Below are 27,992 nucleotides of genomic sequence, written 5' to 3'. Positions count from 1 at the left end.
CAATCTTAAAGAACCCGCATTTAGTTTAGCCTGACTTGGGTTGCTTATTGGACTGAGTTAAAGATGGTTAAAAAGGCTATTAGAACCACGATAGACAGCTCATCCAGTCATCTGTATTCATTAAGTCTTGTCTTTGCTGATTAAGCAAACGGAACGGAGAGTGTTATTTTAACGGAAACCAAATGTCAGAAAGGCTGTGAGTAATGCAGCCAGACACATTGAGCTGAGCCTCTGAGCTATAAGTGACGACACCTCGGAGAGGAACCGTACTGCGCTAGGACCGCACGTCGGTGTAAGTGCGCAAATCCCAGCCCAGCAGACACCGAGGGACCACTCGCTCGCTCCATCATAGCTCCAGAGAGGCGGTTTGCTGCGGTGCGGTGAGCAATCACCGGGGAAGCACCTTCTGCAGCGCACACCTCTCACCCCGCTCCAGCTCTGGTTTTCGCTGAACCTGAAACGGAACCTGAAACGGAGACTATCCACCTGGGCTCATCTCCGGAGGACGGAGCCCTCCTTATGGGCTCACAATGCGCAGGATACGGGCCAACGCCATCGCTATTTTGACCGTAGCGTGGATCCTGGGAACATTCTATTACCTGTGGCAGGACAATAAGCCGCACACTTCATCCCCGTCCTCCGCTTCGCAGCCTCGAGCAGGTGGCAGCAGGAGCCATGCCGCCGGCGGGCGACTGGACATTCACCGAGATGACAGGACCATTCCGCTGATCGTAAGTGACAGGAGAGGAGCGGTATGGGGCACAGAGGGAGCGGTAGACGGATGGGTGGAGAGAGAGACAGAAAGAGATGCTGCGCTGTGTCTCACTGATGGGAAGCGGATAGCTATGGCTGTGCGGAGCTGCAGGAGAGTGTGTAGCATGTTAATTCGTGGGGGGTAGCCTAATCTGTGTTGTGATGAACAGCTGGGGGTGTTGTTCACCGGCACATCTCAGCAAAGAGCATATAATACCTGAATGTATTGGGCGTGAATAACCTGTATGTACGTCGACGCTGTGGTCAATTTCATAATAACTCAGAGCTCAAAATATAATTCCTCTGCTACTGATGATATTGCATTATTTTCATGCCCGTCGCTCTCATCAGTTGCGGTGTGGTCGGTTGGCTACAATGCTTGCAGTGCATGCCCTGAATAACGCGTAAGAGGCTTTCGGTGTAAGACACTGAACCTAGTCAACCCTCGGGCGAGTGGTCCGCGGCCGCCTATTCTGTCTTCTACGGCATTGTTTCTGCAGAGAATAAAAACCGAGACCCATTGGTCCGGTAAAAGGGCGGTACACACGGAGCGTTTAAATAAATTAGTAGAGAGAAAAACGATCGAAGAATGTACAGACTGCCGTATCTGTTTATTCCCGGTTCAGCTGTATTTTGTCTAGATGCGAAAGACAATCCAGTCAGACCAGGTGTGTTGAAAAAGGATCAGTCATGATCTAAAATGAAAACTCATGCTTGGTGGTACAAGGCTTAGGTCTTCTTCTTTGACATCTCTGGGCTACACTGTCTTGAGTAACAGTGGGGGAATTACTGACACGTTATGTATGGAGATTATGCTATATTTTAGCAGCCTTTCAGATACCTCCAGTATGTGTTAAAATCATTGGCATCCTTGTTTTCTGTATTTGCTCCCCCAGACAAGAATAAAACAACTGAGATTTTGTATTTACTTTTTTAGGTGAATTTGTTTTACAGTAATTTTATCAGGGGATTATGCTAAAAACTCATACTTATTTACAGCAATTTAACAGTTAGGGTTAACTCGTTCTCTTGGACAGAAGGACTGGGTTTTTCGTCAAGGCCTCAAGCTCTTGACCAATTGGCTATCCTTCCACCCCCATATAAACAATGCAATCAATCTTAGACCATTTATTCTGGTAGAATATTTCCAAATCCTTGAGATCCTTCAGTAAGCGCTTACGGACCACCCTTTTTAATTCAAACCACATGGTTTTTGATGGGATTGAAGTCTGAAGATTGACATGGCAGTTAAAAAACAATAATTTTGTGGTCAATTAAAACTTTTATTGTGAATTCTGATATGTGCTTGAGGTCATAGCCTTGCTGGAAGATTCACTTGTTTCCAAATTTCAGCCTTCTAGCAGAGATGTTTAGCTAAAATATCCTGCTGATTAGGAGAGGTCATAATGCAATTAATCTTAGCAAAGGCCCCAAGAGCAGTGGAAAGGAAAATTATTTCACAGTATACATCTATTAGGCCATTGTCCTTCCTGCATATCTGGGATTGTGTTGTCAAGTATAGTTGCCTAGTACCAGGTTTAACGTTAGGGATATAGGAACATTTTGAAATGTTCACTAATGAGTTCTGAGACATCGTATTTGCTAATGATCTGTTCTGAGACATCATATTATATTTTGCTTGATTTTCTTTTCTATGACCTTGTCAGTGTCCTTACACATTGGCCTATATAACTCCTGAGTCGTGACTGTTTTCAAAACTGTAAATGACAGGACCTGGATGGAGCTGTAAAAAGGGTGATATTTGGGGGGAGTTTTATGGAGAGTTTTTACAAGATTCCCGAAAAATCTACTCAGCTGTGTTCCAGGGTCTCACATATCAGAAGAAACTGCTGCATTGTTGTGGCTTCCGGTTCTGTGCCAAAACTGTTCTTCATTGCCAAAGGAAAAGGTTGTAGATTCTGACCTATACTGTAGACTATAGGCTAAAATATCCTTCCAGGCTATATTCTACAATTTGCTTCCAGGTTATATTCTAGTTTCTGCTTCCTGGCTATATGCTATAATGTGCTTCCAAGCTATAAGCTACAATGGGCCTTCAGGCTATAAGACACAGTGGGCTACAATGTGCTTCCGTCTCCATATGGAGCCGGTAGGTTTGAGGTAACTGCTATCTGGGAAAAGGTTTTATAGACAGATGAGAACAAGATAGAGCTTTTTGGCCAAAACTCAAAATACCATGTGTGGTGTATACCTAACCCTGCCCATGCCTCAAGACAAACATTCTATGGTGAAGTATGGTGGTGGCAGCATCATGCTGTGGGAATGCTTCTCATCAGATGTGACTGGGCATCTTCCTAAATTTGAACAAAGAATGGATGGAGCAGGTCAGTCACATGCTCAAAGCCAAAAAAACATACTGGAGTGGCACGAGATGAAAAAGGTGAATGTCCTTCAGTGACCCAAACCAAGTCCTGATCTCAATCCAATTAAGAATATGCGGCACTATTTGAAAATAGTTGTCAACAAGAATTGTCCACCCAACCTGAATAACCTGGAGTAAATCTGCCCAGAACAATGGACCAAAATCTCTCTGACACTGTGTGCAAAGCTGGTACATACCTAAAGACTTAAAGCTGTTGTTGTAGCACAAGTTGCTTTTCTGTAAGTGTTTTGGGGGTGAATACTTATACATTCAAAGTACTCCCATGTTATAAAAATATCTCAAATTGAATTACATTTCAGTGTACCATTTGTTATGCAGTAATATGAGAGAGAAGTTCGAGGGCTGAATAACTTTGCAAGGCAATGCATTATTTAAATATTATTATTTAAATATTCCAGTGCATTCCTGGACACAGTCCAAGGTTTATTAAGGTTTGCTCCCTTCCAGGATGTTCACATGTAAATAACCCTCTGGATATGAATATCTATGACAAATCTGACAAATAACATTAACCCCTGTTCTTTAAACATCCAATAAGACCATAAGACTATGCCTCTCTCTATCTCGCTCTGTCTATCTCTGTCTCTATCTCTCTCTGTCTCTCTTTCTGTCTTGCTCTGTCTATCCCTGTCTCTATCGCTCTCTGTCTCTCTATCTGTCTCGCTCTGTCTGTCTGTCTCTCTTTCTGTCTCGCTCTATCTCTCTCTGTCTCTCTTTCTGTCTTGCTCTATCTCTCTCTGTCTCTCTTTCTGTCTTGCTCTGTCTATCGCTGTCTCTATCTCTCTCTGTCTCTCTTTCTGTCTTCCTGTCTATCCCTGTCTCTATTTCTCTCTGTCTCTCTTTCTGTCTCAGTCTGTCTATCTCTGTCTCTACCTCTCTGTCTCTACCTCTCTGTCTCTCTCTCTCTGTCTCTACCTCTCTGTCTCTACCTCTCTGTCCCTCTCTCTCTCGGTCTCTCTCTCTGTCTCTCAGTGTGTGGTTCCATTGACTCCATGGCAACAGGGTACCCTCTATATCCAGGGATCATGACATCATACATGATGACTAATGTCTTGGCCCAGTCATTGTTCCCTGCCTCAGATCACACTCAGTCAAAGGTTGTGGGTTTGAATTGAAGATTTAAAAACAAAAAATGACAGTTCCGGTCTGCTTAACAGGGTATTTCTCCCCTAAAAGCCAAAGCGATAGCAGATGTTAACCGTCTACTTAGTTCATTGACTTGCATTGAACCAGAAAAGTTGATGGAGTGGTGTATCTTGCCTTCTCTTCCATCTCTGAAATAAAATTATATTAGGCCTACATGAACAGGAGGGAATCGGATGGCCTGTTAATAGGGCATATCTAATAGTACTGGAGCGTTGAAAAAAATAATAACAATACTGTTAAATGTAATTTGTAAAGCACTTTTCTTTAAGGATTTTGCAAATTACATTGAATATTATTGTTATTACTTATTTCATGTAGGCCTAATATAATTTTGTTTCAGAGATGGAAGAGAAGACAAGAAACACCAATCCCTCAAAGTTTCCCTCAACTAATATTAATTATAAATACGGCCTATTCTGGATACTGTTGAAATTTCAAAATGTGGTAATTTTCCTTTATATGGAATACATTTTATTTTCTGTTTGTCATGAGGCTGTAGCTTTCAGACCGATAGAAAGGAACTACATGTGTCTGATCATTGATATGAACAGATGTCAGTCCTCTGCTGAATTTGATCTCTGAACTAGCACATTAATTCACCCTAATCTGTGGTGGTCATGCTGTGTGTGCTGTGTCATGTGTGTGTGTGTGTGTGTGTGTGTGTGTGTGTGTACAGAATGTGTCGGTTGGGTGATGTTTCATCTTGGCCCTCTCTCCGGTAATGTGACCCCAATCACACTACCATGACAACAAGGCCAGATCTCACTCCAATAGGAAACAAGAAACAAACAACGGGTTGTTGCACACATAACAGCTTTAATCCACTCTCTCCCTCTCTTCTTTGTTTCTTTTCTGTTTCTTTGTTTCCTACATTTCGTCTTCAGGGTGCATGTCTACATAATAATAATTTTTCTTGGTAACCATGGTGATGAATTAGATTCTCTGATGTTATGATAACATTTTGCAGTAAAGTAATTGAAGTTTGCAACTCTCTGCTGTGCAAGGCTAGATTATATTTACTTTGCCTTGAGCCCACACCTACATCTCTTGCCTTGAAAATCTGTATTGGCTGAGCACCGAAATTCTTCTTAAATCCAATTGGTCCGGGCCTTTCTCTGAAGACGCTTCTTTTAATGGCATCCCAACTCACCACTTTAGTGAAAACTAGTGCATTTTATCCGTAACATGGTCCAACTGAAGATGCTGACTGCTTGTGTTCTCTGTGAGCCTTTGTTTTTTTTATACGTCTTTTTCCTCTAGCTTACTCGAGGGTGGTAAATAATTACTAGTGAGAACAGAGCCCTAAGTCCTAGAGGGACCATGTGTGTTTTTGGCAATACTGTGCATGCGTGTGGGCGTGCGTGGCATTCTTTCTTGTCCGGCTGCTACATGTTGCGATGTCTCTCCCAGTCTCCACATGCCGGGCTATGTCATCTGAGAACACACCGAGACCGCCGAGACAAAGCCACGGGAGCCCACGTTGGGACAAAATGGCCAGTTATGTCCCTAGAATGCCCAGAGGCAGTCTCCAAGCTATCAGACAGAGGTCCGGAAGAGGGAATCTCTTGTGCTTAGGCCACGTTAACATGAATGGTGCCGTGGACTGGTTGTTTTATTCTTGAGGTGACAAGGACCATTAGTTATGCTGCTTTGGACGAATGACAGTGGTGCTGACATTAGCATCTTTCTTTCACGTTTTGGATGGCCCAAATACATGCTTGTGATTGGCTGAGAGGCATAACAGATATGGATTCAGAACTGGATTATGCACGTGACCAGTTAGGCAAGACCTCAGTTCTGCGTCTGAGATGAATAGTGAAGTGTTGTAATACCACTGCTTAAGTGATCTGTAACCATTACTGAAGCTTGTGTGCATTGGTGGCTTTCCCACATATAATCTCTGGCATGGCGACCAAATATGTCAAACTCACTGTCAAGCCTGTTAGAAGGAAAGTTGAAGTCATGGGGTTCACATTTGCAATTGTCAGGAGCATCTGTCATTTCACCAAATCCCCTCAAGTATTTTCCCTGCTTTTCCCCAGCTGGTTTTGTTGTGTTTTATGAATACCCAACCGTGTAGATAAACCGGCTGAGAGGAGTCCGCACTATAAGACCTTTACACATTTATTTACGGCCTTAAGAGAAAGGCGTTTGCCTTCATGACACCTTTAAGAGTGCGCCCGCCTAATTTCTATCTGAATAAGCACCAAATACCTGTTTGCACAAGAGCCATGGTCCTCTTTTTATTAGCCATTAATATAGATTCACACAGCCTCAGTCAGTTTGGTTGGGTTTTGTGTGGATGGGGAGCTTTGTGTCCAAAGTAACTGAATTAGTATACATCACACAGGTTGTCAATCCAATGTTGAGCAGAAACACAAAACCTGCTACACCAGCTGACCTGCAGCATCCACTGCTGAACAGTTTGGGGTCCAGTTTCAAGAAAACACACACCCCAAAGGGATATTTCCATGTCGATCGTGTCTGGATAACCAAAAAGTAAACTAAGTGAACTCGAACTTTATATTTACTTTATGTGCCTAAGCTGCTAATATGGACATTTTTTAAACTTTCTCTGTCTGGGAGACTGCAGATATAATGTGAATTTAGTTTCAACAGCATCTAATGGAAGGTCATATTTAATTCAGTGGATTTGGAAAGTGCTTTAGGCTGCTCCTGTCAAGTCATGTTCCAAAATGGCACCCTAGTCTCTACATATGGGCCCTGGTCTAAAGTAGTCTACCATAGTGAATTGGGTGGTAATGTAGTACCTTATATAAGTAATAGGGTGGTCTAAAGTAATACACTGTTAGTGAATAGGGTTGCCATTTGGGACACAGAAGTAAGGCAGTGATGGTCCCTAAGTCTAGTAGTGTGCGTGTGTATAGTGTGTATGTATGTGTGTGTGTGTGTGTGTGTGTGTGTGTGTGTGTCTCCTGACAGATCATTAATAACACAGAACTAGAGAATGTAATTTTCTTTCCACTCTTCTATCAATTACAATTTAATCTGAAGTAAATGTAATGGCACATATATAGTGTTTACATTGCCAAAGCAAGTGGAAAATAAGAAAAAGATCTGAAAGTATATATCATCTAAGAGCTACAAGTTTCAAAAGGATGTAGGCATTGCAAATGTTATATTATATAACTCTGGACTGGAAAACCTTGTAATAACTAAACAACTAAGTTAAAAGTTTAGAGATATTGTACAGGTTTGTTGTTGAGATCCCTATCTGTGCGTGTCTTCTACCTGTGAGTACGATGCGGGGCTTCTAAGTTCCACTCTGACATCAGGAAGTAATGTAAATCTGGATACCACTAAACCATAAAACAGGGTTTACCCTGACATCTGGAAGTAATGTAAATCTGGATACAATCCAATCCATGCAACAAGGGTTGATTAAGTCACCATTTACTCTGCTGTGTGCGATACAAGAGATTACATTAGAATATGTCCACTAACTTGTGGCAGCTCATATTTCCTTATGACTTCTGCATCCTGTGTTCTAACCTCTAACCCCTGACCTCTATGTGGTCTGTCCACCCGTTTAGGTGACCCAGTCTCCACGGGCGGAGCAGCAACAGCAGCAGGGTCGGCTGATTGGTAGCTTTGATGAGAAGGCGTACCTGTTGGAGAAACAGCTGAAGACGGGCGATGACCCGTACAGGGACCACGCCTTTAATCTGGCCGAGAGCGACCGTCTGGGCTCTGAGCGGGCCATCCGAGACACACGCCATTACAGGTGATCACACATCCGCTCAATGATCACCTCAGTTCCAGGTCGCCAGAGACACACTGCATTGCAGTTCACTCGTACACATAGAGATAACACAATGTCTGCATTGTCAAACATCTTGGTTTCTCTCTCCGTCAACCGTGATCCCTTTATAATGAAACATCGTCCATGACCTTTTATCAATCAAAATCATCCATCATCTTTTATTAATCAACCATCAATCATAATCCATTATCCATCAACCATTATTTAATCCATTATCCGTCCATTATGCACTATCCTTCATCCTATAACAATTATCCTGTTTGTGGCATGGAGTTGGTGATATTGTTTTCATAATATCATAGCATGAATCAGGTTTTAAAGGACAATAGCGATCAAGTGCAGGATGTACACAGGAATGGATGCACCATAGTTGGGAATAATTTATAACGTTTTTCCTCTACTTCTCTGTAGGTGTGCCTCAGTGAATTATGATGCTAACCTGCCTCCTACAAGCATCATCATTACCTTTCACAATGAGGCTCGCTCCACTCTGTTACGCACCATCAAAAGGTAAGGAATGCTGAATGACTATATCATTTGCTGTTAAATGTAGTGTTTAATAATGTTTCATTTCCCTCTGTGATGAATTTTTTGGGAACTTCTTACTATCTCCATCCTCTCGTTCTATCCTTACATTCTCTCCTTTTTACAGTGTCCTGATGCGTAGCCCTCCTTCCTTGATCCAAGAGATCATCCTGATAGATGACTTCAGTACCGATCGTAAGTCTGTTCATTTTTTTCTTTGTTCTCCTTTTTCATAGTTCTGCTTTTTTACCTGCCTACGCTGTCAGTCTTATTAACTGCCCCTGCTCTTTACGAGTTCTCTGTTTATTCCCTTTTAAGGCTCTATTGGCTTTATATCACTGTTGAAAAGTGTGCAATCAATATTGAAAAAGCGGTCTCGTCCGGGATTATGTTTCCACTCCATTTGCCTACTCCTAAACTCTCCTGTGCTGATATAGTTACGTGTTCATCACTACCATTTATTTTGCAGAGGTTCTGTCCCTGACGAACCAACATAGCATTCATCAGGTTGGCTAAATCATTTTGAAAGTTTCATCATCACAGAGGCTTTTAAAAATATGGACTTTCACTTAAGCAAGACTGTACTTTTCTGGATAATCCACTAATTCTGGATAATAATACAATGCAAAATCTAATCACAATTGCAAAGCATTTTGACATCTGTCCAGTAATCAAGGAGTTGCTTTGTGCTGCTTTGGGAGAGAGGAAAAGCTTCCCCGAGAGATAGGCTGATGGAAAGTTTGCAATTTTATGAGTGCAACTGAAAGTTAACTAAAGGCTAAGTTAAAGCAACAAAAGAATAGAACTTGAGGACATTGAAAGACAAGAACAATAGCAACACGAATATGAGCATGACACTGGATTACATGAGATAGAACTATGTAGATAGAAGCACTTTTAATCAAGGCAGGCCATCTCACACCCTCAACAGAGTTCAAATCAGTCTATGAAACTGAATTAAATTCAGTCTATGAACCAATCCTTTGGGCTTACCTGTTTATACCAGAAGCATACAAGCAAAAGTTTAGCAAATTGCAAAAGTTAGTCACAAATGTATGATAAATCTTTAAGGTTGCAAGGAATGTATTTTTCTGTGAATCTCATGTCAAGAACATTGTGGGTTTAAAACAATAAAACTATTTGTGTAGTTGCGTCAATGAAAGGGTTGCTACCTATATTGGTGAAAACAAAGATTTCTTTCTTCGGAGCCAGCCTTGCAGATGTGTTTTTGTTGACACATAAAACTAACTTCACAAACAAGGCAATGATCTCCCCCACCGAGGTTTCAGTCTTTTTCCCCATTGGCCCAAAGACAAAGATAGGCAAGAAAATAGTTCATTATTTTGGCTAGTTTGTTGTTAGTGCCATGAGAAAAGCCACATGGTCGCTCAAGGAATAAAATATTTGACATAAACAATTTATTCTTAGAGCTCTAAGCGTGTGGTTGGGACTGGTTTAATCCCCGAACAAGAGTATGGGTCAAATATGTTTGAACCTTTTGTCTCAGTTAGGTTTGTGTGTGTGCAGTGTGTGATGCTGTTAAAAAATATTCAGTGAAAATAGTATGTCTTTTTCACAGAGCCCAGTCCTTTATTTTTTTGTGTGTTTTGTCTTTGTCTGATACTACACCAACTGGTGACATTGTGTTAGCTCAGGGTGTGGTTGCATAGAAGTTTATTATCTATAATGTGGAACTAGAGTCTGATCTGGTTTCTGGTTCAGGGGTCCTTGGAGTGAGGCCTAACTGCACATGAAGCTGGTCTATTGGTTGGTGTTGAGATTGCACCAAATCTGGTTATTTGTAATGTGTCCAGAGTACGTTTTCCCAGCATGTCCTGTTACGTGGGCTTTTGCCAAAGAAAATTGAGGTTTTTTGAATGAGAATGATTTCCGTAAACCTCATCAGTTGACCTCTCCTTTTAAATCCCCAAAGGTTAGCTAGTTTGTAGGTTGTCTGCAAGAAGAGGTGGTTCCTATTGTTTACACATTAATGTCTTGGAAGTTGCTGTTTGTCTTACAATGAAAAGGTGCTTCCTTGTTTTTGATATGTTCAGAAAAAGAGTTTGATAAAGTTTGTCCAGCTAGCTAACACCCCTACTTAGCAAGTTTGTCCAGTCAAAGGCTGGACCTCAGTCCAATTTAGAATATGTGGAAATATGTGGAAAATTGCTGTTCACCAAAGGACCCATCCAGATTGATGGAACTTAAACAATTTTGCAAAGAAGAATGGACAAACATTGCTGTGGCCAGATGTGCAAAGCGGGTTCTGACTTCCAAATAGACTTATGGCTGCAATTGCTGCCAGTAAATTCAAATATTGTCTGAAGGGGGTGAATACCTATGCAATTAATTATTTGTTACTAATTTAGAATAATTAGTATACCTTTTTCACTTTGACAATATGGAAGTTTTTGTGTTGTTGAGTTTCCAAAACCATGTTGATTTTATTTTGTAAGACAGTAAAATACACAAACATACATACAAACATACAGATTCAGACCGACACACACACACACACACACACACACACACACACACACATAGATAAACCTTATAAAGCATACATTCATTAATAAAACCCATGGAAATATAAATGAAAATACATCATTTCTAGGATTAAATGTTTGCTTACTTGGTTGTTTTTATACTCTGGAAGCAGAATAAACACCTTTATTTTGTACATTACCTTGGGGAAATTAATGTTTGTTGTTTTATATCCATTAAATAATTACGGTTTTTTAATGGACCATATTGGAGACCCTCCTGGTGGGTGACTGTTAGAACACAATGCTAAAACCATTATACAACTGGGTGGACACACTTAGGAATGTCTTTACAGAAACACATTTTAAAAAATCCCCTCTTTGGTGTTTTGGAGCAAAATCCTTTTTTATTAGTTGGGAGATTTTTATCCAGCAATTATTTTGCCTCTTTACACAGACACGTGAGACTCATGAGTAGTTCTGTGTCCGCCTGTCCTGTCTGCCTGTCGGGATACGTACAAGAAACACATGGGACAGGCAGAGAGAGAGAGTGCAAGAATGAATACAAAAAACATGTTCACCTGGTCATAGAGGCTTTGTCTAGAGATGAGTTGGGGACAGATTATCACAGAGGAACAGGTGTCACGTTAATAACACGTAAGTAGTATTTCTCCCGGGTTGTAAAGATCAGGGAAAGTGGCATATGGGTCATTATTATCGATTTCCCCCCCAATCCCTGTTAGAATATTTGCATGACCTCAGAACATTATCCACAACACTCGCTCCGGGAACCAACCAACGCTCCCCTTATTGGAACCATTAACTGTCCATAATGCACGAGCACTCACACACACATTCAAACACACACGACCGGGTGAGATTGGGAAATATAGGCGTCAGTGCTGATAATGTTCCGCGTGGAGGAATTGATCGCCCTTCAGACGAAATTACGCGTCTCGTGGAACGAAAAACAGACTGCGGGAGTCTTGCCGGGGAGTGCGGAGGCTACGTCGGGGCGGTCTAAAGCTCCCATACTTCCCACGGCTGTGGCTGTGGCTCTGGCCGGGTATTTCAAGCTAGCTGTGTCGACCTTGTCATATCGCCAGTACCCAGTCTAAAAGTACAACCTGTCACCTTGCTAAGTAGGGGTGTTAACTAGCCAGCTGTGGAACCAGGTCATACAGCCAATTGGGTGTTGCCTAGCTAGTTGTGGGCAAAATTGGCTGAGTTGGTGTTTTACCTCGCTGACTTGGGGGTTTTAACTAGCTGGGGAACCAAGTCATATATCACTTTGCTAAGTCGTGATGTTTGCTAACTGTCTTTGGAACCTGGTTAGAAGTAGGCCAGGTTTATTATCTCTGTACCTCACCTACCCCACATGTATAATAAAACACCTTGTCTTTATAATAAAACCCCTCATAAAACCTTGTCTGTATAATAAAACAACTCATCTGTAAAATAAAACACCTCAGAAAACCTAATTTGTAAAATTAAACACCTCAAAACACCTCGTCTGTATAATAAAACACCTCTTCCGTATAATAAAACACCTCTTCCGTAAAATAAAACCCCTCAGAAAACCTCGTCTGTATAATGAAACACCTCACCTGTATAATAAAACACCTCGTCTGTATAATAAAACACCTCATCTGTATAATAAAACACCTCGTCTGTATAATAAAACACTAGCTGTATAATAAAACACCTCGTCTGTATAATAAAACACCTCGTCTGTATAATAAAACACCTCGTCTGTATAATAAAACATCTTGTCTGTATAATAAAACACCTCTCCTGTATAATAAAACACCTCGTCTATGTAATAAAACATCTTGTCTGTATAATAAAACACCTTGTCTGTATAATAAAACACCATCTGTATAATAAAACACCTTGTCTGTGTAATAAAACATATAATCTGTATTCTTTAATCTAGGCCAGACAGGTCAGTTATTGTCAGTGAGCTTAATCTTGATTCTAGAGGTCTGCTGACACCAGAAAAACAGACACATGACAGACAGTCTGACAGACAGACAGCCTGGTTAAGATCTAGGATCAAGTAAGTGCCCTGCTTGTGGCTTAGTCATGACCAAAGCCTTAAAGGACCTAGTGCATTATAAAGGGTTTAAGGTGCTATCTGGGACGTGCTCTATACCTACAGACTGGGCGGATCAGAGAGACATGATGGTGTTACTGCTAACTTTAATCTGTGTCGCGGTGAAGGACTGTTGTTTCAGTCGTTAGACAGGCGTTGCCTCTGACAGGCTCCCCCTCCTCGCCCATGTAACCATTCTCCAGGTCCTAACTGTAAATGAGAATGTGTTGAGAATAATAGTGGATAAATAAACACTGGTAAATAAATAACCGCTACTGGGCTGTCCTTCATCGGGGATGCTTTCGCTGATCTTTAAGGAATAAGCTAATCCGAACCATATGACCATTGTAAATTCTTTGTGTTTGTTTGTGTCTCAGTAAGTGTGTGTTTGTGTGATACCTCTCTGTAATCCCTGTGTGTTTGTGTCTCAGTAAGTGTGTGTGTGTGTGTGATAACTGTGTTTAATCCTTGTGTGTCTGTTTCTCAGTGTGTGAGTGTGTGTATGTGTGTTTGTGATACCTCTGTAATCCCTGTGTGTTTGTTTGTGTCTCAGTAGGTGTGTGTGTGTGTTGTGTCTGTGTGTTTGATAGAACATTCACCTGATCTCCTCAGGAGTTCTTTCTGCTCGTAATCCTCTTAGCTAACTTGTTATATCGAATTATAGCTTCTTTATTTTATTTATATAAAATTATAACTTCTTTATTATATTTAGATTACAAATTGTAACTTCTTTAATATATTCCAATCACATTGTAACTAATTTATTTTATTTACATTAAATGATGGCTGTCTTACCTAGCTCCATGCATAGCAGTAAATTGCTTTGGATAAGATCCAAATCACAGTTCTGCGGTTGTGTGTATGTGTGTGCTGGTTTTAATGATAAAAAAATACCCACAAGGACAGTGTAACAAGGTTAATTCAACCATTATTTTGGGCCTAGGGGTTTTAATTAAAGTTACGGTGAGAATTAGAGTTGGGGTTATAAATTAGAATTCGCTTTTAAGTTATGTTTTTGAATGAGAATGTTTGGGTTGTAAAATGTGAAGTGTATGTTGCTTTGTTTGTATGTGCGTGTCATTCTGTGTTGTTGTGAAGTGTATGTTGCTTTGTTTGTATGTGTGTGTAATTCTGTGTTGTTGTGAAGTGTACGTTGCTTAGTTTGTATGTGTGTGTGGTTCTGTGTTGCATATTTTGTTTGTGACGTCATCTTTCTCCTTTTCCAGCTGAGGACTGCCAGCTGCTCTCTCAGATCCCCAAAGTTCACTGTCTGAGGAACGGACGCAGAGAGGGTGGGTGTGTTTGTGCCTTTGTGTGTGCGTGTGTGTGTACGTGTGTGTGTGTGTGTACATGTGTGTGTGTACGTGTGTGTGTACGTGTGTGTGCGTGTGTGTGTGTACGTGTGTGTGTGTGTGTGTGTGTACGTGTGGGTGTGTGTGTGTGTGTGTGTGGGTGTGTGTGTGTGTACGTGTGTGTGTGCATTTTTGTGCACATCTTTGTGTGCCTGGCCATGAGACATACAGGACACATTTTTTATTTCTAAGAAAAAACAATGATTATAAAAGTGAGTTACCATAAGAATAGTTTCTGTAGCTTTGTAATCCAGGACTAGCTACTATTCTAGCCACTTCTGTTACTGTTGCCTGCTCTCTCCTACAAGGTCTCATCCGTTCTCGGGTCCGAGGGGCGGGCGCGGCCTCCGCCTCCATCCTGACCTTCCTGGACAGCCACTGTGAAGTTAACACTGACTGGCTCCAGCCCATGATACAGAGAGTCAAAGAGGTACACACACACACGCGCGCTGTCAGTCGCTCTGTCTTCCTGTCAGTCTTTTTCCTTTCTCTTTCTCTCTCTTTCTGTCTTTCACTCTTTCTTAGGGAGTGGCATGCTTTGTATGAAGAGATCCTGACCTCATTCTTGTATACCCGGCTCTCTCTCTCTCGTTCCCCAGAGAGGTGTCACTCTGGCTGGGCTCTCACCTCACAGCTGCTCCCCACCCCAAATTACTCCCCGACCTCCCGTACCGAATGCCTCCCCCAGCCGGCCAACCATTCCCAGGCACCATCCCACATTTCCAGTTACTCCATCACCTCCTGTCAACGACTTCTCCCCTTCCCCCCCGTGTTTCTCCCCTGCATAGTCCTGTCCTAGCATAGACAGTCCTCCCACTTCCTCTATAACGTCTTTGCTGGTGGCCATATCGCTTTCCGCTACATCGTTTCCCACAGTACATCCTGTCAGATTCTGCATCACTGGGTCAACGTGATTCTCCTCCTTCTCATTCTGAGCAAAGCGTCACTCCTTTGGGCTTCCATTGCCCTCCTTTATTCTGGATTCCACAGAACGCCGCACAATCTCTTCCTTTCAACACGTCCCCCATGGAGGAATGTCACACAACGTTCTGAAAAACACACAACTGCTCACAACCTTCCCTTAGGTCCCTGGGGCTGGCTGTCCCTGCCTGACGATCAGAAGACACTGTGGGATTACACTGGGATGCTGTCTAGAAAAGGAAGGAGAAACGCAAACCTTATTTAGAGAGGGTGAGGAGGGCAGGGGGAGCGAGTGAAAAGATAATTTTGAGAGGGGGAGGGGAGGAGGAGATCTAGATACATGATGTTGTTATTGATATCCATATGGAAATGTAATCAGACATCATAAAGGATTATTGATTCAAGCTGTTGTGAGTTTCTCTCCTCTCCGCTCCTTTCTCCTCTTCTCCATCTTCTCTTTTGCCCCTCCCCTCCCCTGTCCTTAGTTCTCCTCTCTCCCATCCTCTCCCCTTTCCCTTCTTTCTCTCAGTTGTCTCCTCTGCTCTTTCCTGTCTCCTTTCTTCCTCTCACTTGTTGCCTGCTCTACGCTCCCCTCTCCTCCCATCCTCTTTTCAATTCTCCCATCCTTCTTTTCCCTCCTCCTTTGCACATTCTTCCCCCTCGTTCTCTTCCCTCATCTTCTCTCCTGTCTTCTTTTTCCTGGGGTGTTGCATTTGAAAAGCAGGGGTACTGAGCAGGGATTAGGGAGCCATTTAGGACGCACGCATGTTGCTTTAATTGGAAACAGACACAGAGACTGTCCCTTTGTTAAACACACAGGCCACTCACAACACTGTTCTGAGCTGTATTGACCCTGGGGTTCACAGGTCACAGGTCAGCCTAAGGGTTCCATTGGTTTAAATGTTATTGCCATGTTGGCACCTGCAACACTTGTCGAATTGCAGGAAATTATGTTTAAAATGGCATCGTTTTCTCTCAGCCCCATGGCATAATGTTTAGAATTGCAGGAAATTTGGAAATATTGTCTCCGCCGCCAAGAGGTGGGTTTCTAATATGTTCTTTCCCGAGGCCACATATATGGATAGGCTGGGCCCAGCTGGATCTGGTAGCCATTATATTATCATCTTCTTTCCCGGATGTGGCCATCCAACCTTAATTTCATGCCTTGCTGCTCAGGACAGACGCTTCTAGTGAACAGAGCCTGCTTTAAACCGGGACACAGTGTAAACCTAGGTTTGTCCACTCTCTCCGGAAAGTTTGCTAGTTCGAATCCATAAGTGGATGAGGTGATAATAATTGTGTGACCTGTCCTTGAGCAAGCCATTTAACCCTAACTGGCATGTAATCCTAACTGCTTCTGTGAGTGTCTCTGGATGACAGTGCCTGGTAAATGACTGAGATCAGTTAATTAGAGATGGGTTCCTGCCCTCTGGGCCGCTCTGCCCCAGATTGTAACAACAGGAGATAGCTGCCCTCTGGGCCGCTCTGCCCCAAATTGTAACAATAGGAGATAGCTGCCCTCTGGGCCGCTCTGCCCCAGATTGTATCAACAGGAGATAGCTGCCCTCTGGGCCGCTCTGCCCCAGATTGTAACAACAGGAGATAGCTGCCCTCTGGGCCGTTCTGCCCCAGATTGTAACAACAGGAGATAGATGCCTTCTGGGCCGTTCTGCCCCAGATTGTAACAACAGGAGATAGATGCCTTCTGGGCCGTTCTGCCCCAGATTGTAACAACAGGAAATAGCTGCCCTCTGGGCCGTTCTGCCCCAGATTGTAACAACAGGAGATAGATGCCCTCTGGGCCGTTCTGCCCCAGATTGTAACAACAGGAAATAGCTGCCCTCTGGGCCGTTCTGCCCCAGATTGTAACAACAGGAGATAGCTGCCCTCTGGGCAGTTCTGCCCCAGATTGTAACAACAGAAGATAGCTGCCCTCTGGGCCGTTCTGTCTTGACGATCCTAGCAAATGCGTGTAGTATGAGCGTGTGACAGGCGCCTCTCTCCACAGGACCACACCCGGGTGGTCAGCCCCATCATTGATGTCATCAGTCTGGATAACTTTGCCTACCTGGCAGCTTCAGCGGACCTCCGTGGAGGTCAGTACTACTGTATTACATCACACACACACACACACACATATTAAATACGTAATGTGATCCCACAAATTCACAGTGAAAATCTCTAACTGAAGAGGCTCTCCCTTGCTCCTCTTTCTCTTCTCGTCTAGGGTTTGACTGGAGCCTGCACTTTAAATGGGAGCAGATTCCTATTGAACAGAAGATGTCCAGGAGTGACCCGACACTCCCCATTAGGTAGACAGTTATGTTGCTGTGGTCCCACGTCTTCCACCTGTTCTGCGTCGACCAATATTTGCACTGCGGTTTAGTCAAGAATACTGAATCACCCATTCAAGTCAATGATGTGTCTATTCTAGTATTTATACGTCTATGCAGTTAATCTTATCCAGTAGGCAAAATCCGGATAGATTTTGAAGGCCCAGGTGTTTGTGTGTGGTGACAGTCTGTGTACTCCCTGTTCTCTGCTGAACAGAACCCCAGTGATAGCTGGAGGGATCTTTGTGATGGACAAGAGTTGGTTCAATCACCTGGGCCAGTACGACACACACATGGACATCTGGGGTGGAGAGAACTTTGGTGAGGTCACTGTTAATGTATGTACATGTCTTTGTGTGTGTGTGTGTGTGTGAATGTGTAAGTTAACACTTTTATTCACTGAGACTTTACAAGGTACCGGGTGATACATAGGAAAGCTGGTCATTGTGTCTCTAAGGCTGGTCATTGTGTCTCTAAGGCTGGTCATTGTGTCTCTAAGGCTGGTCATTGTGTCTCTAAGGCTGGTCATTGTTTCTCTAAGGCTGTTCATTGTGTCTCTAAGGCTCGTCATTGTATCTCTAAGGCTGGTCCCCTTGTCCCTGAGGCTGGTCATTGTATCTCTGAGGCTGGTCATTGTATCTCTGAGGCTGGTCATTGTATCTCTAAGGCTGGTCATTGTATCTTTGAGGCTGGTCATTGTATCTTTGAGGCTGGTCATTGTATCTCTAAGGCTGGTCATTTTATCTCTAAGGCTGGTCCCTGTGTCCCTGAGGCTGGTCATTGTATTTCTAAGGCTGGTCATTGTATCTCTAAGGCTGGTCTTTGTATTTCTAAGGCTGGTCATTGTATCTATAAGGCTGGTCATTGTATCTCTAAGGCTGGTCATTGTATTTCTAAGGCTGGTCATTGTATCTCTTAGCCTGGTCATTGTATCTCTAAGGCTGGTCATTGTATTTCTAAGGCTGGTCATTGTATCTCTAAGGCTGGTCATTGTATCTCTAAGGCTGGTCATTGTATTTCTAAGGCTGGTCCCTGTGTCCCTGAGGCAGGTCACCAAGGTAAAAGAAGGCATTTGTCCAGCATTGGTTTTACTTGTACAGAATAACACTTCCAGTTACAGATGGTGCAGATTTTTTCCAGTCATGTTCCACACGTCAGCTGTTGCTAGGGATTCTGTGTCCGCTGCCTGTGATGGAAGAGCCATTTTCCAATATGAAAGAATGTTGAGGAACACTCCAGCTAAGCTCCAGATCAACTAATTTCACCTGTCGGCCTACCTGAAGAAATAATCGCAGATCAGGACCTGAGTTTTAAGTCAACTTACCAAGTCACATGTTCAGCTTCACAGCATCACCGCATACTTGGAATGGGACCAGGTATGCGGTGGCTGGAGAAAAGGTCCTGTACATCCCGTAAAAGCCAGCAGCCTCCAAACTGTCCTTCTCCTGGCCTGGCAGGATGCTGTGAGGATCCACATTCTAAGGAATGTATTGGTCAAAGCTGATTGGCCACAGGGTAATAGGTGACTGACCAATTGACGGTGAAGGAGAAGTTGTGACGTGACATTGTGATAACAGCTGTGTCCACATCAGATATACTGCACATTCTCGCTTTGCCAGTAAAAAGAAAGCAACGTGAAAATGGTGCTTAATGAGTTATTTAAAATGAGCATCTGTTCAGACCAGCCCCGACAGGAAGAGCAATCGTAAACTACAAATGTCGGATTGGAATTTCACCAGATTTCTTCTTGGATTATCTCTATGTTGCCCCATAAGGTTTGTGACTGGGAGAGCATGTCGCTGTGGTGCGTGAATGGGTCAGTGTGTCGTCCACCTGGAAGGCCTGAGCTGGACGTTTGCCTGTTAGAGATCTGCTGTCTTCCTAAATGTCCCCACCCCCATCTGACACTCCAGACGGTCTAATGCAAATGTTGAAAGCATTTATAATGTTGACGGGATTTTTCCAAGTATTTGGCATGTTACTACTGAGTAAAGACTACGCACAGACACACACACAGAGATACACACACACGCAGATCAGGCTCCCAGCTCTGTCTGAACACCACACACCGTTGTCCTTCAGGGTGTTCGTTACGAACTCTGTTCCCTCCATCCACCAGAGCTGTCCTTTAGGGTGTTCATTAGAAACACTGTTCCCTCCTTTCAACAGAGCTGTCCTTCAGGGTGTTCATTAGAAACACTGTTCCCTCCTTCCACCCGAGCTGTCCTTCAGGGTGTTCATTAGAAACACTGTTCCCTCCTTCCACCAGAGCTGTCCTTCAGGGTGTTCATTAGAAACACTGTTCCCTCCTTCCACCAGAGCTGTCCTTCAGGGTGTTCATTAGAAACACTGTTCCCTCCTTCCACCAGAGCTGTCCTTCAGGGTGTTCATTAGAAACACTGTTCCCTCCTTCCACCAGAGCTGTCCTTCAGGGTGTGGATGTGTGGAGGCAGCCTGGAGATCCTACCCTGCAGTCGGGTGGGACACGTCTTCAGGAAGCGCCACCCCTACGACTTCCCAGAAGGCAACGCCCTCACATACATCAAGTGAGTTGGCCAGATCTCTCAGCGTCAACTCTGATAGGAGCAACAGACAGTGAAGTGTTGTACTAGTGACAGCTGTGCTGTACCCCTGGTCGTGGACAGCCATGTCCTCAATTACGGAGGCCGTGAAAATATTAAGTACTTTTTACACTAAATGTTTAATATGCGCGTTCGCATTAAGTGTTTGAATTGTTTATGTGTGTCTTGTCAGGAATACCCGTCGAGCAGCAGAGGTGTGGATGGACGAGTATAAACAGTACTACTACTCTGCTCGGCCGTCAGCACAGGGCAAGGCCTTTGGCAGCATCGCAGACCGTCTGACTCTACGACGCAAGCTGAACTGCAAGTCCTTCCGGTGGTACCTGGAGAACGTCTACCCTGAACTCAGGTGAGAGGCTCGGGTTCTGTCCAGACACGGTGTCCTACCTCCTGGAGTGCGCAGATTGGCAGCACAATGAATAGTGGTGGATTGGCTTGGGGGGCTGAGACGTTAAGGACCACCTAGTACTGGTCCTGGCCCTTGACTGTACTGGTCCTGGCCACCCGGCTGTTCCATGTGACTTATCCTCACCCCTCCACTTCCTTACTTCTCCTCGTCTTTCCTCACCTCATACCTCCTCACCCAAGGAGACCTGACCTGACTCTCTGGCCGGGGGACCTGTCTCACTGCATGGGCAGCCAGGTGACCTGTCTCACTGCCTGGGCAGCCAGGGGACCTGTCACACCGTTATGGTCACCTCATAAAAACTCTTCTAATGTTTGTAATTTCCACTTTTCAAAGGCTTAATTTAAAATGTATTAGCCCATCCAAAAGTGTCCATTATTTATATTCCACTCAATAATTTGAAAGTCCCTTTGCTGCAAGATTATTTTCCTGCTGTGCTATGAGATACTGATCAAATTACGACCCCACGGTTGCACCTTCATCAGATAAAGACATTTGATCTACTAACAATATTCATCCATATTCAACGATGCCACTTCAATGAATCCTGTTTCGTTATTTTTATGCTCTTCTGTTGTTTCTTTGGCAACAGATTATATTTAAGCAATAAAACACAAGGGGGTGTGGTATACGGCCAGTATACCATGGCTAAGAGCTTTTCTTAGACACAACGCATTGCAGAGTGCCTGGACACATGGCACGTCAGACAATCAGCCTAAAGGATTTGAAACACCTGATTTATTATACAAAATGGAGCAACTGTTCAAGTTTATCAACCATACGTCATGAATACATTAAGAATGTCACACACCCTGGCTTTCTCAGTTACGACGGCAATGCACTAAATAACCATCTCCCTCCCTCTCTGTCTCTCTCATACATTCCCCCATTCTCACACTCTGCCGCCCTCCGCCCACTCCCAGGATCCCAGAGCAGGATGCGTTGTCCAGTGTGTTGAGACAGGGAGGGCTGTGTCTGGAGAGTCATGGTTCCGACAGCCTGAGTCTGTCAGAGTGTAGAGGTGCTGGTGCCATGAGGCCACAGTCACAGGTCAGTACCACCCCACACCACCAGGGGATACTGTAGGTCAGTACCACCACACACCACTTGGGGATACTTCAGGTCAGTACCACCCCACACCACCATGGGATACTGTAGGTCAGTACCACCACACACCACTAGGGGATACTGCAGGTCAGTACCATCCCACATCACTATGGGATACTGTAAGTCAGTACCATCACACACCACTAGGGGGTACTGCAGGTTAGTACCATCCCACACCACTATGCGTACTATAGGTCAGTACCACCACACACCACAAGGGGTACTGTAGATCAGTACCATCCCACACCACTAGGGGTACTGTAGGTCAGTACCACAACACACCACTAGGGGCACTGTAAGTCAGTACCATCCCACACCACTAGGGGTACTGTAGGTCAGTACCATCCCACACCACTAGGGATACTGTAGGTCAGTACCATCCCACACCACCAGGGGGCACTGTAGGTCATTACCATCCCACACCACCAGGGTGTACTGTAGGTCAGTACCATCCCACACCACTAGGGGTACTGTAGTTCTAGGGCTACTGTAGGTCTGTACCATCCCCACACCACCATCTGAATTATATTTTTTGTGATAAACATTACGTAAATATATCCCAGGGTGGTAAATAAAAGGAAACGTGACCTTTGCCATGGCCAATGAGGAAAAAGGCTATTTTCAGCTTAGGGTTAGGTTCATGATAAGGGGAGTAACATGAAATATTTGTGTTTGTGTATCCGCTCATATGGGCAGTGTTTAAGAGGACCGTCACTACTTGAATGATTATGGTTTCTGCCCTATTCCTACTAAATATTCTTTAGGACGGTTAATATTTGCCACTACTAATATCTCCCTCATGTCCAGAAATGGGAGCTGATGGAACCACTTCTACGCCAGCAGGACCTGTGTCTCGCCATCACCGCTTTCACTGCTGGGTCAAAGGTCAGAATGGAGCCATGCAGCATGAAGGAGCCCCGTCAGGTGAGTCAAACAGACGGACGGACAGACAGACAACAACGGTAGTAACACAAAAAGCTGTCAGAACCCATCATAGAACTCATACCGTACCAGACACTGCAGGCTCTGATCTAATATCTGACCAGCATAACATTGATGTCCCCCCAACTCTGTTCAGTCATTGTAGGCTTAAAAAGCCAAACCCAACAGTATCTGGCATTCATTTTCATCCTATGTGTGTATGTGTGTCACTCTGTGTGATCTTATGGCCAGCAAGGCATTAAAAGGGCCCCATGCCTGATTAAAGCTAAATAAAACTGTTCATCCAGATCTAAAATACACTAATGGTCTTAGAACAACCAGTTCCATTGCTTTTCCATTGTAATTATGTGAGTAAAAAGTAATCAAAATCCAGGATAAAATCGACTGTATATAACAGAAGATACATGTGGAAGTTCCAATGGGGTTGATCTCTCCATGCGCCCAACTCTCTCTCTTCATCCCTCCATTTTTCCATCGGTTTATCTCTCCAGCCCTTCAACTCTCTCTCTTCATCCCTCCATTTTTCCATCAGTTTATCTCTCCAGCCCTTCAACTCTCTCTCTTTATCCCTCCATTTTTCCATCGGTTTATCTCTCCAGCCCTTCAACTCTCTCTCTTCATCCCTCCATTTTTCCATCGGTTTATCTCTCCAGCCCTTCAACTCTCTCTCTTCATCCCTCCATTTTTCCATCAGTTTATCTCTCCAGCCCTTCAACTCTCTCTCTTCATCCCTCCATTTTTCCATCGGTTTATCTCTCCAGCCCTTCAACTCTCTCTCTTCATCCCTCCATTTTTCCATCAGTTTATCTCTCCAGCCCTTCAACTCTCTCTCTTCATCCCTCCGTCACTTAATCTCTCACTTTGTCCAACCCGACAGTTTATCCGTCCACCTCACCTCCAGTCCTACATCTCTCTATCATCTGTCCATCCTCCTCCTCATCCATCCCTTCGTCCCTTTGTCTCTATATTCTTTTACATGTCCGTCCCTCTCTTCCTCCATGCTTCCATCAGTCCGTCTCTCCTGGAGTTGGACCAGCTCCGTTGTTGATTTATGGGAACAAAGCGGGAGTTCTAACTTGAACCATGTGTGTGTACGTGTATGTGTGTGTGCGTTTGTGCGAGTGCATGTGTGTGAGTGTATATGTGGGACCTGAGCCAGTCAGTCCTCACATACACAACCATCAGTATTCAGTCAGTCTACCCGTCAGTCTACCATCAGTGTTCCTGGGCTCAAAAGACCTGCACTAAGTAGGGAATAGGGGGCCATTCTGGACACGTTCTCCATCTGTTTGGTCCCAGGAGATCCGTCCCACAATATGGGTTCATGTAGTTCTACTCTACGGAATAACCCTGGCCTGACTCCTAAACACTCCCCCTACACCCTTGATAGTGCGCTAGGACCACCAGGCTGTGATCAGAAGTAGTGTGCTGTGTAGAAAACTGGGTGCCTTTTGGGCGGCAGTTTTCCTGGTGAGAGGTCCACCCCACAGCAACCAAAGAGTACTATTATTCCAGAATAATAACACAAATCACTGAGTTTAGAGACACGTTTCCCACTGTGAGACTGGCCATAAAGCCACATGTCAGTAATGTTGAGGGGCCAGATGTTGTGAGTCAGAGGTTGTCATGCACACTGTCAACAGGGATCAGGGTGGACTGTGTGTGTGTGTGTGTCTCGGATCACATGTACTGCTGCAGCAGCGATTCGAATCTGGCCGACTGCTCTTTCTGCAAAAGAAACTCTGTCCCCTCTCCATCCAATTATGCTTAAACATTCAGAAAATATGAATGAATAGAAAAAGTCAAGCAAAATGAAAAGAAATGTCCTACACTGTTTATATATACTCAACGCATTTCCGTGGGAGCATTAAATATTAGGGGTAAAGGACAGGAGCTGGGGTCACCCTGAATAACAGGTCACTAACAAGCAGGCCCGGTTCCAGGCATAAGCGACATAAGCAGTTGCTTAGGGCCTCCAACCGTTAAGGGGCCCCCAACCCCTTGGGGATGGGGCCCCAAATAAAATGTTGCATAGGGTTCCCAAAAATCTACATCCAGCCCTGCTAACAAGTAGAGATAACACTAAAATAGAGAGAAATAAAACTAGAGATTAATAAAATTAAGACAGAGATGAATAATGCTAAACATATAGATTAATAACACTAAACTATGGCTGAATAACCCCTAGTGATGAATAACATTAAACGGGAGATGAGAACAAACAAATGAGTCCAGAGTAGCTCCCAGAAATACACAGTGTTGACCACATGGGTTTTGGCCTTCCAGTAACAATGTGGAAATGTTGGGATGATTACATTCCTGGATGTACATAGAGTGTGGACTTGATTAAATCCTAATTACCAGGACACTACTTTAACCAGTATAGCCTTAGAACATTACTATCAACACAGGCACAAGACTAAGCTGGTTTTGGTTAGCTGTATTTTGGCCCATCAGAGACTGTTGTTGTTTGAAGTGTGATCTTATTCATTTATCATCAGCCCAGGGGATAAACCCTGTCTCATCTCTGCCAAGCCATTCAGAATCACTCCATTTATCTTCAAGCCAAACGTCTGCATCCCAAATGTCACCCTAATCCCTGCATAGTACGCTACTTTTGACCAGAACCTAAGAGGCTGTCATAAACAAAAGACTTAACATCAAAAGTAATGCACTGAATAGGGTGCAGTTTGACTCCTCTCAAAACACCCTTGTGTACCTCAGAGACTCACCCCCCTCATGCTCTCTACAAACCTGTCTTACCCCACATGCCCTCACAGTGCTGTCTCACCTCCGTCATGCTCTCACAAAGCTGTCTCACCCCCCACATGTTTCCCACAGAGCTGTCTCACCTCTGTCATACTCTCACTGACCTGTCATTGTCACTGTTTCATCTGTAATGTGACCCCCAGGACAGAAGCATCTGAGCAAATTTTTCTCTGAATGAGCTGAATTAGTAAAGGCTCGCTGAGTCATTTTCTAAATGATGTCTGTCTTTGGAAGGCAACACTGTATGTTGGATCAACTATATGCTGAGGCAAACCCGCAATCCTGTTGGAGGTGGTTTCCTTACATTTGTACTTTGAATCAACAAATCTGTCTGGAATGAGTTTAATTCATTCTGACACCGACTTCATATTTCCCTCCATGGTCTGTAGATGTTTAGGATACTAACAGCTGTATTTTAGCATGTGCATTGATTTGTTGATTAATCATATGCTACACAAACATGAATGACATAACAGGACCATTTCCAAAGCATTCCAATCTAGGCCAATTTGCCAAGCCAATTAAGGGGTTTTACACTTAATATCAGAACTAAAATTATGTTTTTGTCCTAAGATCAGAACTATTCATTAAAAACCCATAAGCTGAGATGTCCATATTGTAGGTCAGTCTGTGTGTTTGTGAACTAGGTTAAATTCTACGATCTCTCTGCCTTGTCAAAATAAAAAGAATGCAGTGATTGTATTTCTGTGGTCCACAGCTGGTCCTTCTACTCTGACCGCTTCTGGTCTCTCCATGGAGAAACTCTCAATCACTCTGATTGCCGTAATCCACGGCTGAGTCAGAACCCATTACTCAACTCTAACTCAAACCTTCTGGTCCGCTCAGATACCAAAACACCCCAGACATTACGCAGGGTCTGTTCATCCATCCTGCACACCACTTGGCATATAGGAACGGCTATATTTTGCTTAGATATGGAGGATGTATTCATGGTATGCTGTCCAAAGGGCGTCATGGGGCAATGTAAGATGTAGGTTTGCTGTTCCAATTCAGCTGCTTATTAATGGGTTGTCTCTCTTCACCTACCCTCTCGCTATCTCTTCCTTTCCCTCCCTCCCTCTCTCCCTCCCTCCCTCCCTTGTCCTCCTGCTTTAGAAGTGGAAGCCTAAGGGTCCAGCCCTGCAGCACATGGTCAGTGGCCTGTGTCTGGACAGTCAACCTCCGGACGGCCCCCTGGCCATCGCTCAGTGTCGCCCCCAACTGGCCAGCCAGGCCTGGGAGCCCCAACTCATCACCTGATCACCCAAACCTAGGAGGCAGCGGGGAGTGGAGAGAAGGGGGAGAGGAGAGGAGGAGGGGCGGGCTGGGAGCAGGAGATGGATGGGTGTGTGGGTGGGTAGAATGGGGGAGAAAGAGAAGGAGGAGGAGGAGTGATGTGGGGAGGGGGACTGTGATGACCAGAGAGATGCATAGTCATATTCTGTGACCCGAGGATGTCATGATGTCTGTCTGTTTGCATGTCTGTTTGTCTCCACACTCCCCTCCTTCTCCCTGGAACGCGGAGAAATGTGACAAAGAACTATGCTTAAAACTATGTTCACCGGATGATTCAGTCCTGAGTGTCAGACTGACGTGAGCCACTCCAACAACACCAAGATGAAAGGCCGGGCGGCACCATCCCACCTGGGGGGAACACCAGGCTTTTACCGCTAAGGTCCTCATCTATACACAGTCAGAGGTGTGGGATTAGTGCTGATCTAGGACCAGTGTTGGCCGTAAAATCTTAATGAGTAATTACACGAAGAGACCTGATCCTAGATCAGCACTCCTGCTAATTCATTTGACGGATACAGAGGTCAAATGCTGTACCTGTACAGTCCTTTGTCCGCCGCGTATAAGAGGTCGTTGTTTCTCCTGCAGTAGGCTGTCCAAGCCTCTCACCAATCGTAACTCTTCTTGCACATCTCGCATTTTATTTTCCATCAACAAAACCTGGATAACTAAATATCAAATTAGGGATGATGATTATAGCCCCCCTGCCCAGAAGGTAATGTATTGTAGAATACGCACCTGAATGCACTTACAGTACAGTTAACTGATTCCAAGTCCGATCTGTCTGGCTGTTGTCTGGCCAGGGTTTGTGACAGAAGCAGACCGTAGACCATGGACTCCCCCAGTTCACTGATATGACTGAGCAGAGTACCTAGATTTGACTGAATAGCTGTTTTAAAAGTGCCATGCAAAGCATTTTCAGGAACATTATTTATTGTTTTGCATGGTCAAGCCCAAAGAAGGTGGTGTTATTCTTTGTGATTTTATGTAAATATTGTAAGCTAAAGTTAGCTTGGATTTTGTGTAAAGTTATATAGTACCCTATATGTTGTTCCAGAAATAAACTATGTTAACACTATGAGGTCTTCTTTGTTCTT

The 27,992-nt window shown here is 44.0% G+C and overlaps 1 protein-coding gene across 2 annotated transcripts; it reads left to right on the top strand.

Annotated features, from left to right (window-relative positions):
* Positions 1 to 14: 14 nt before the first annotated feature.
* On the top strand, positions 15 to 27,973 carry galnt16 (UDP-N-acetyl-alpha-D-galactosamine:polypeptide N-acetylgalactosaminyltransferase 16). 2 transcript variants are annotated; one of them, XM_034297402.1, is made up of 15 exons: positions 15 to 731; positions 7,858 to 8,048; positions 8,499 to 8,597; positions 8,740 to 8,807; positions 14,417 to 14,482; positions 14,851 to 14,972; positions 17,472 to 17,559; positions 17,691 to 17,775; positions 18,014 to 18,117; positions 19,966 to 19,979; positions 20,230 to 20,342; positions 20,551 to 20,727; positions 21,708 to 21,834; positions 22,699 to 22,815; positions 26,719 to 27,973. In XM_034297402.1, exons 1-15 carry the CDS (start codon positions 531 to 533, stop codon positions 26,860 to 26,862), a joined length of 1,716 nt encoding a protein of 571 aa, XP_034153293.1. In that variant the 5' UTR covers positions 15 to 530; the 3' UTR covers positions 26,863 to 27,973. The 2 variants fall into 2 exon arrangements, with proteins under 2 accessions (XP_034153293.1, XP_010877678.1); XM_010879376.5 differs by lacking the exon at positions 19,966 to 19,979 and having other exon boundaries at positions 16 to 731; positions 20,216 to 20,342.
* Positions 27,974 to 27,992: the final 19 nt, after the last annotated feature.

Source organism: Esox lucius, chromosome 15, assembly GCF_011004845.1.
Source record: "Esox lucius isolate fEsoLuc1 chromosome 15, fEsoLuc1.pri, whole genome shotgun sequence".
Lineage (NCBI taxonomy): Eukaryota > Metazoa > Chordata > Actinopteri > Esociformes > Esocidae > Esox > Esox lucius.
This window is presented reverse-complemented; position numbering and strand designations above follow the sequence as displayed.

What these genes read in the sequence shown, in the direction of transcription:
- galnt16 (XM_034297402.1), top strand. Translation starts at nt 531, where the DNA reads ATGCGCAGGATACGGGCCAACGCCATCGCTATTTTGACCGTAGCGTGG. An exon ending in CGAGACACACGCCATTACAG is followed by an intron (nt 8,049 to 8,498) that starts GTGATCACACAT and finishes ACTTCTCTGTAG; the next exon opens with GTGTGCCTCAGTGAATTATG. An exon ending in TGATACAGAGAGTCAAAGAG is followed by an intron (nt 14,973 to 17,471) that starts GTACACACACAC and finishes CTCTCTCCACAG; the next exon opens with GACCACACCCGGGTGGTCAG.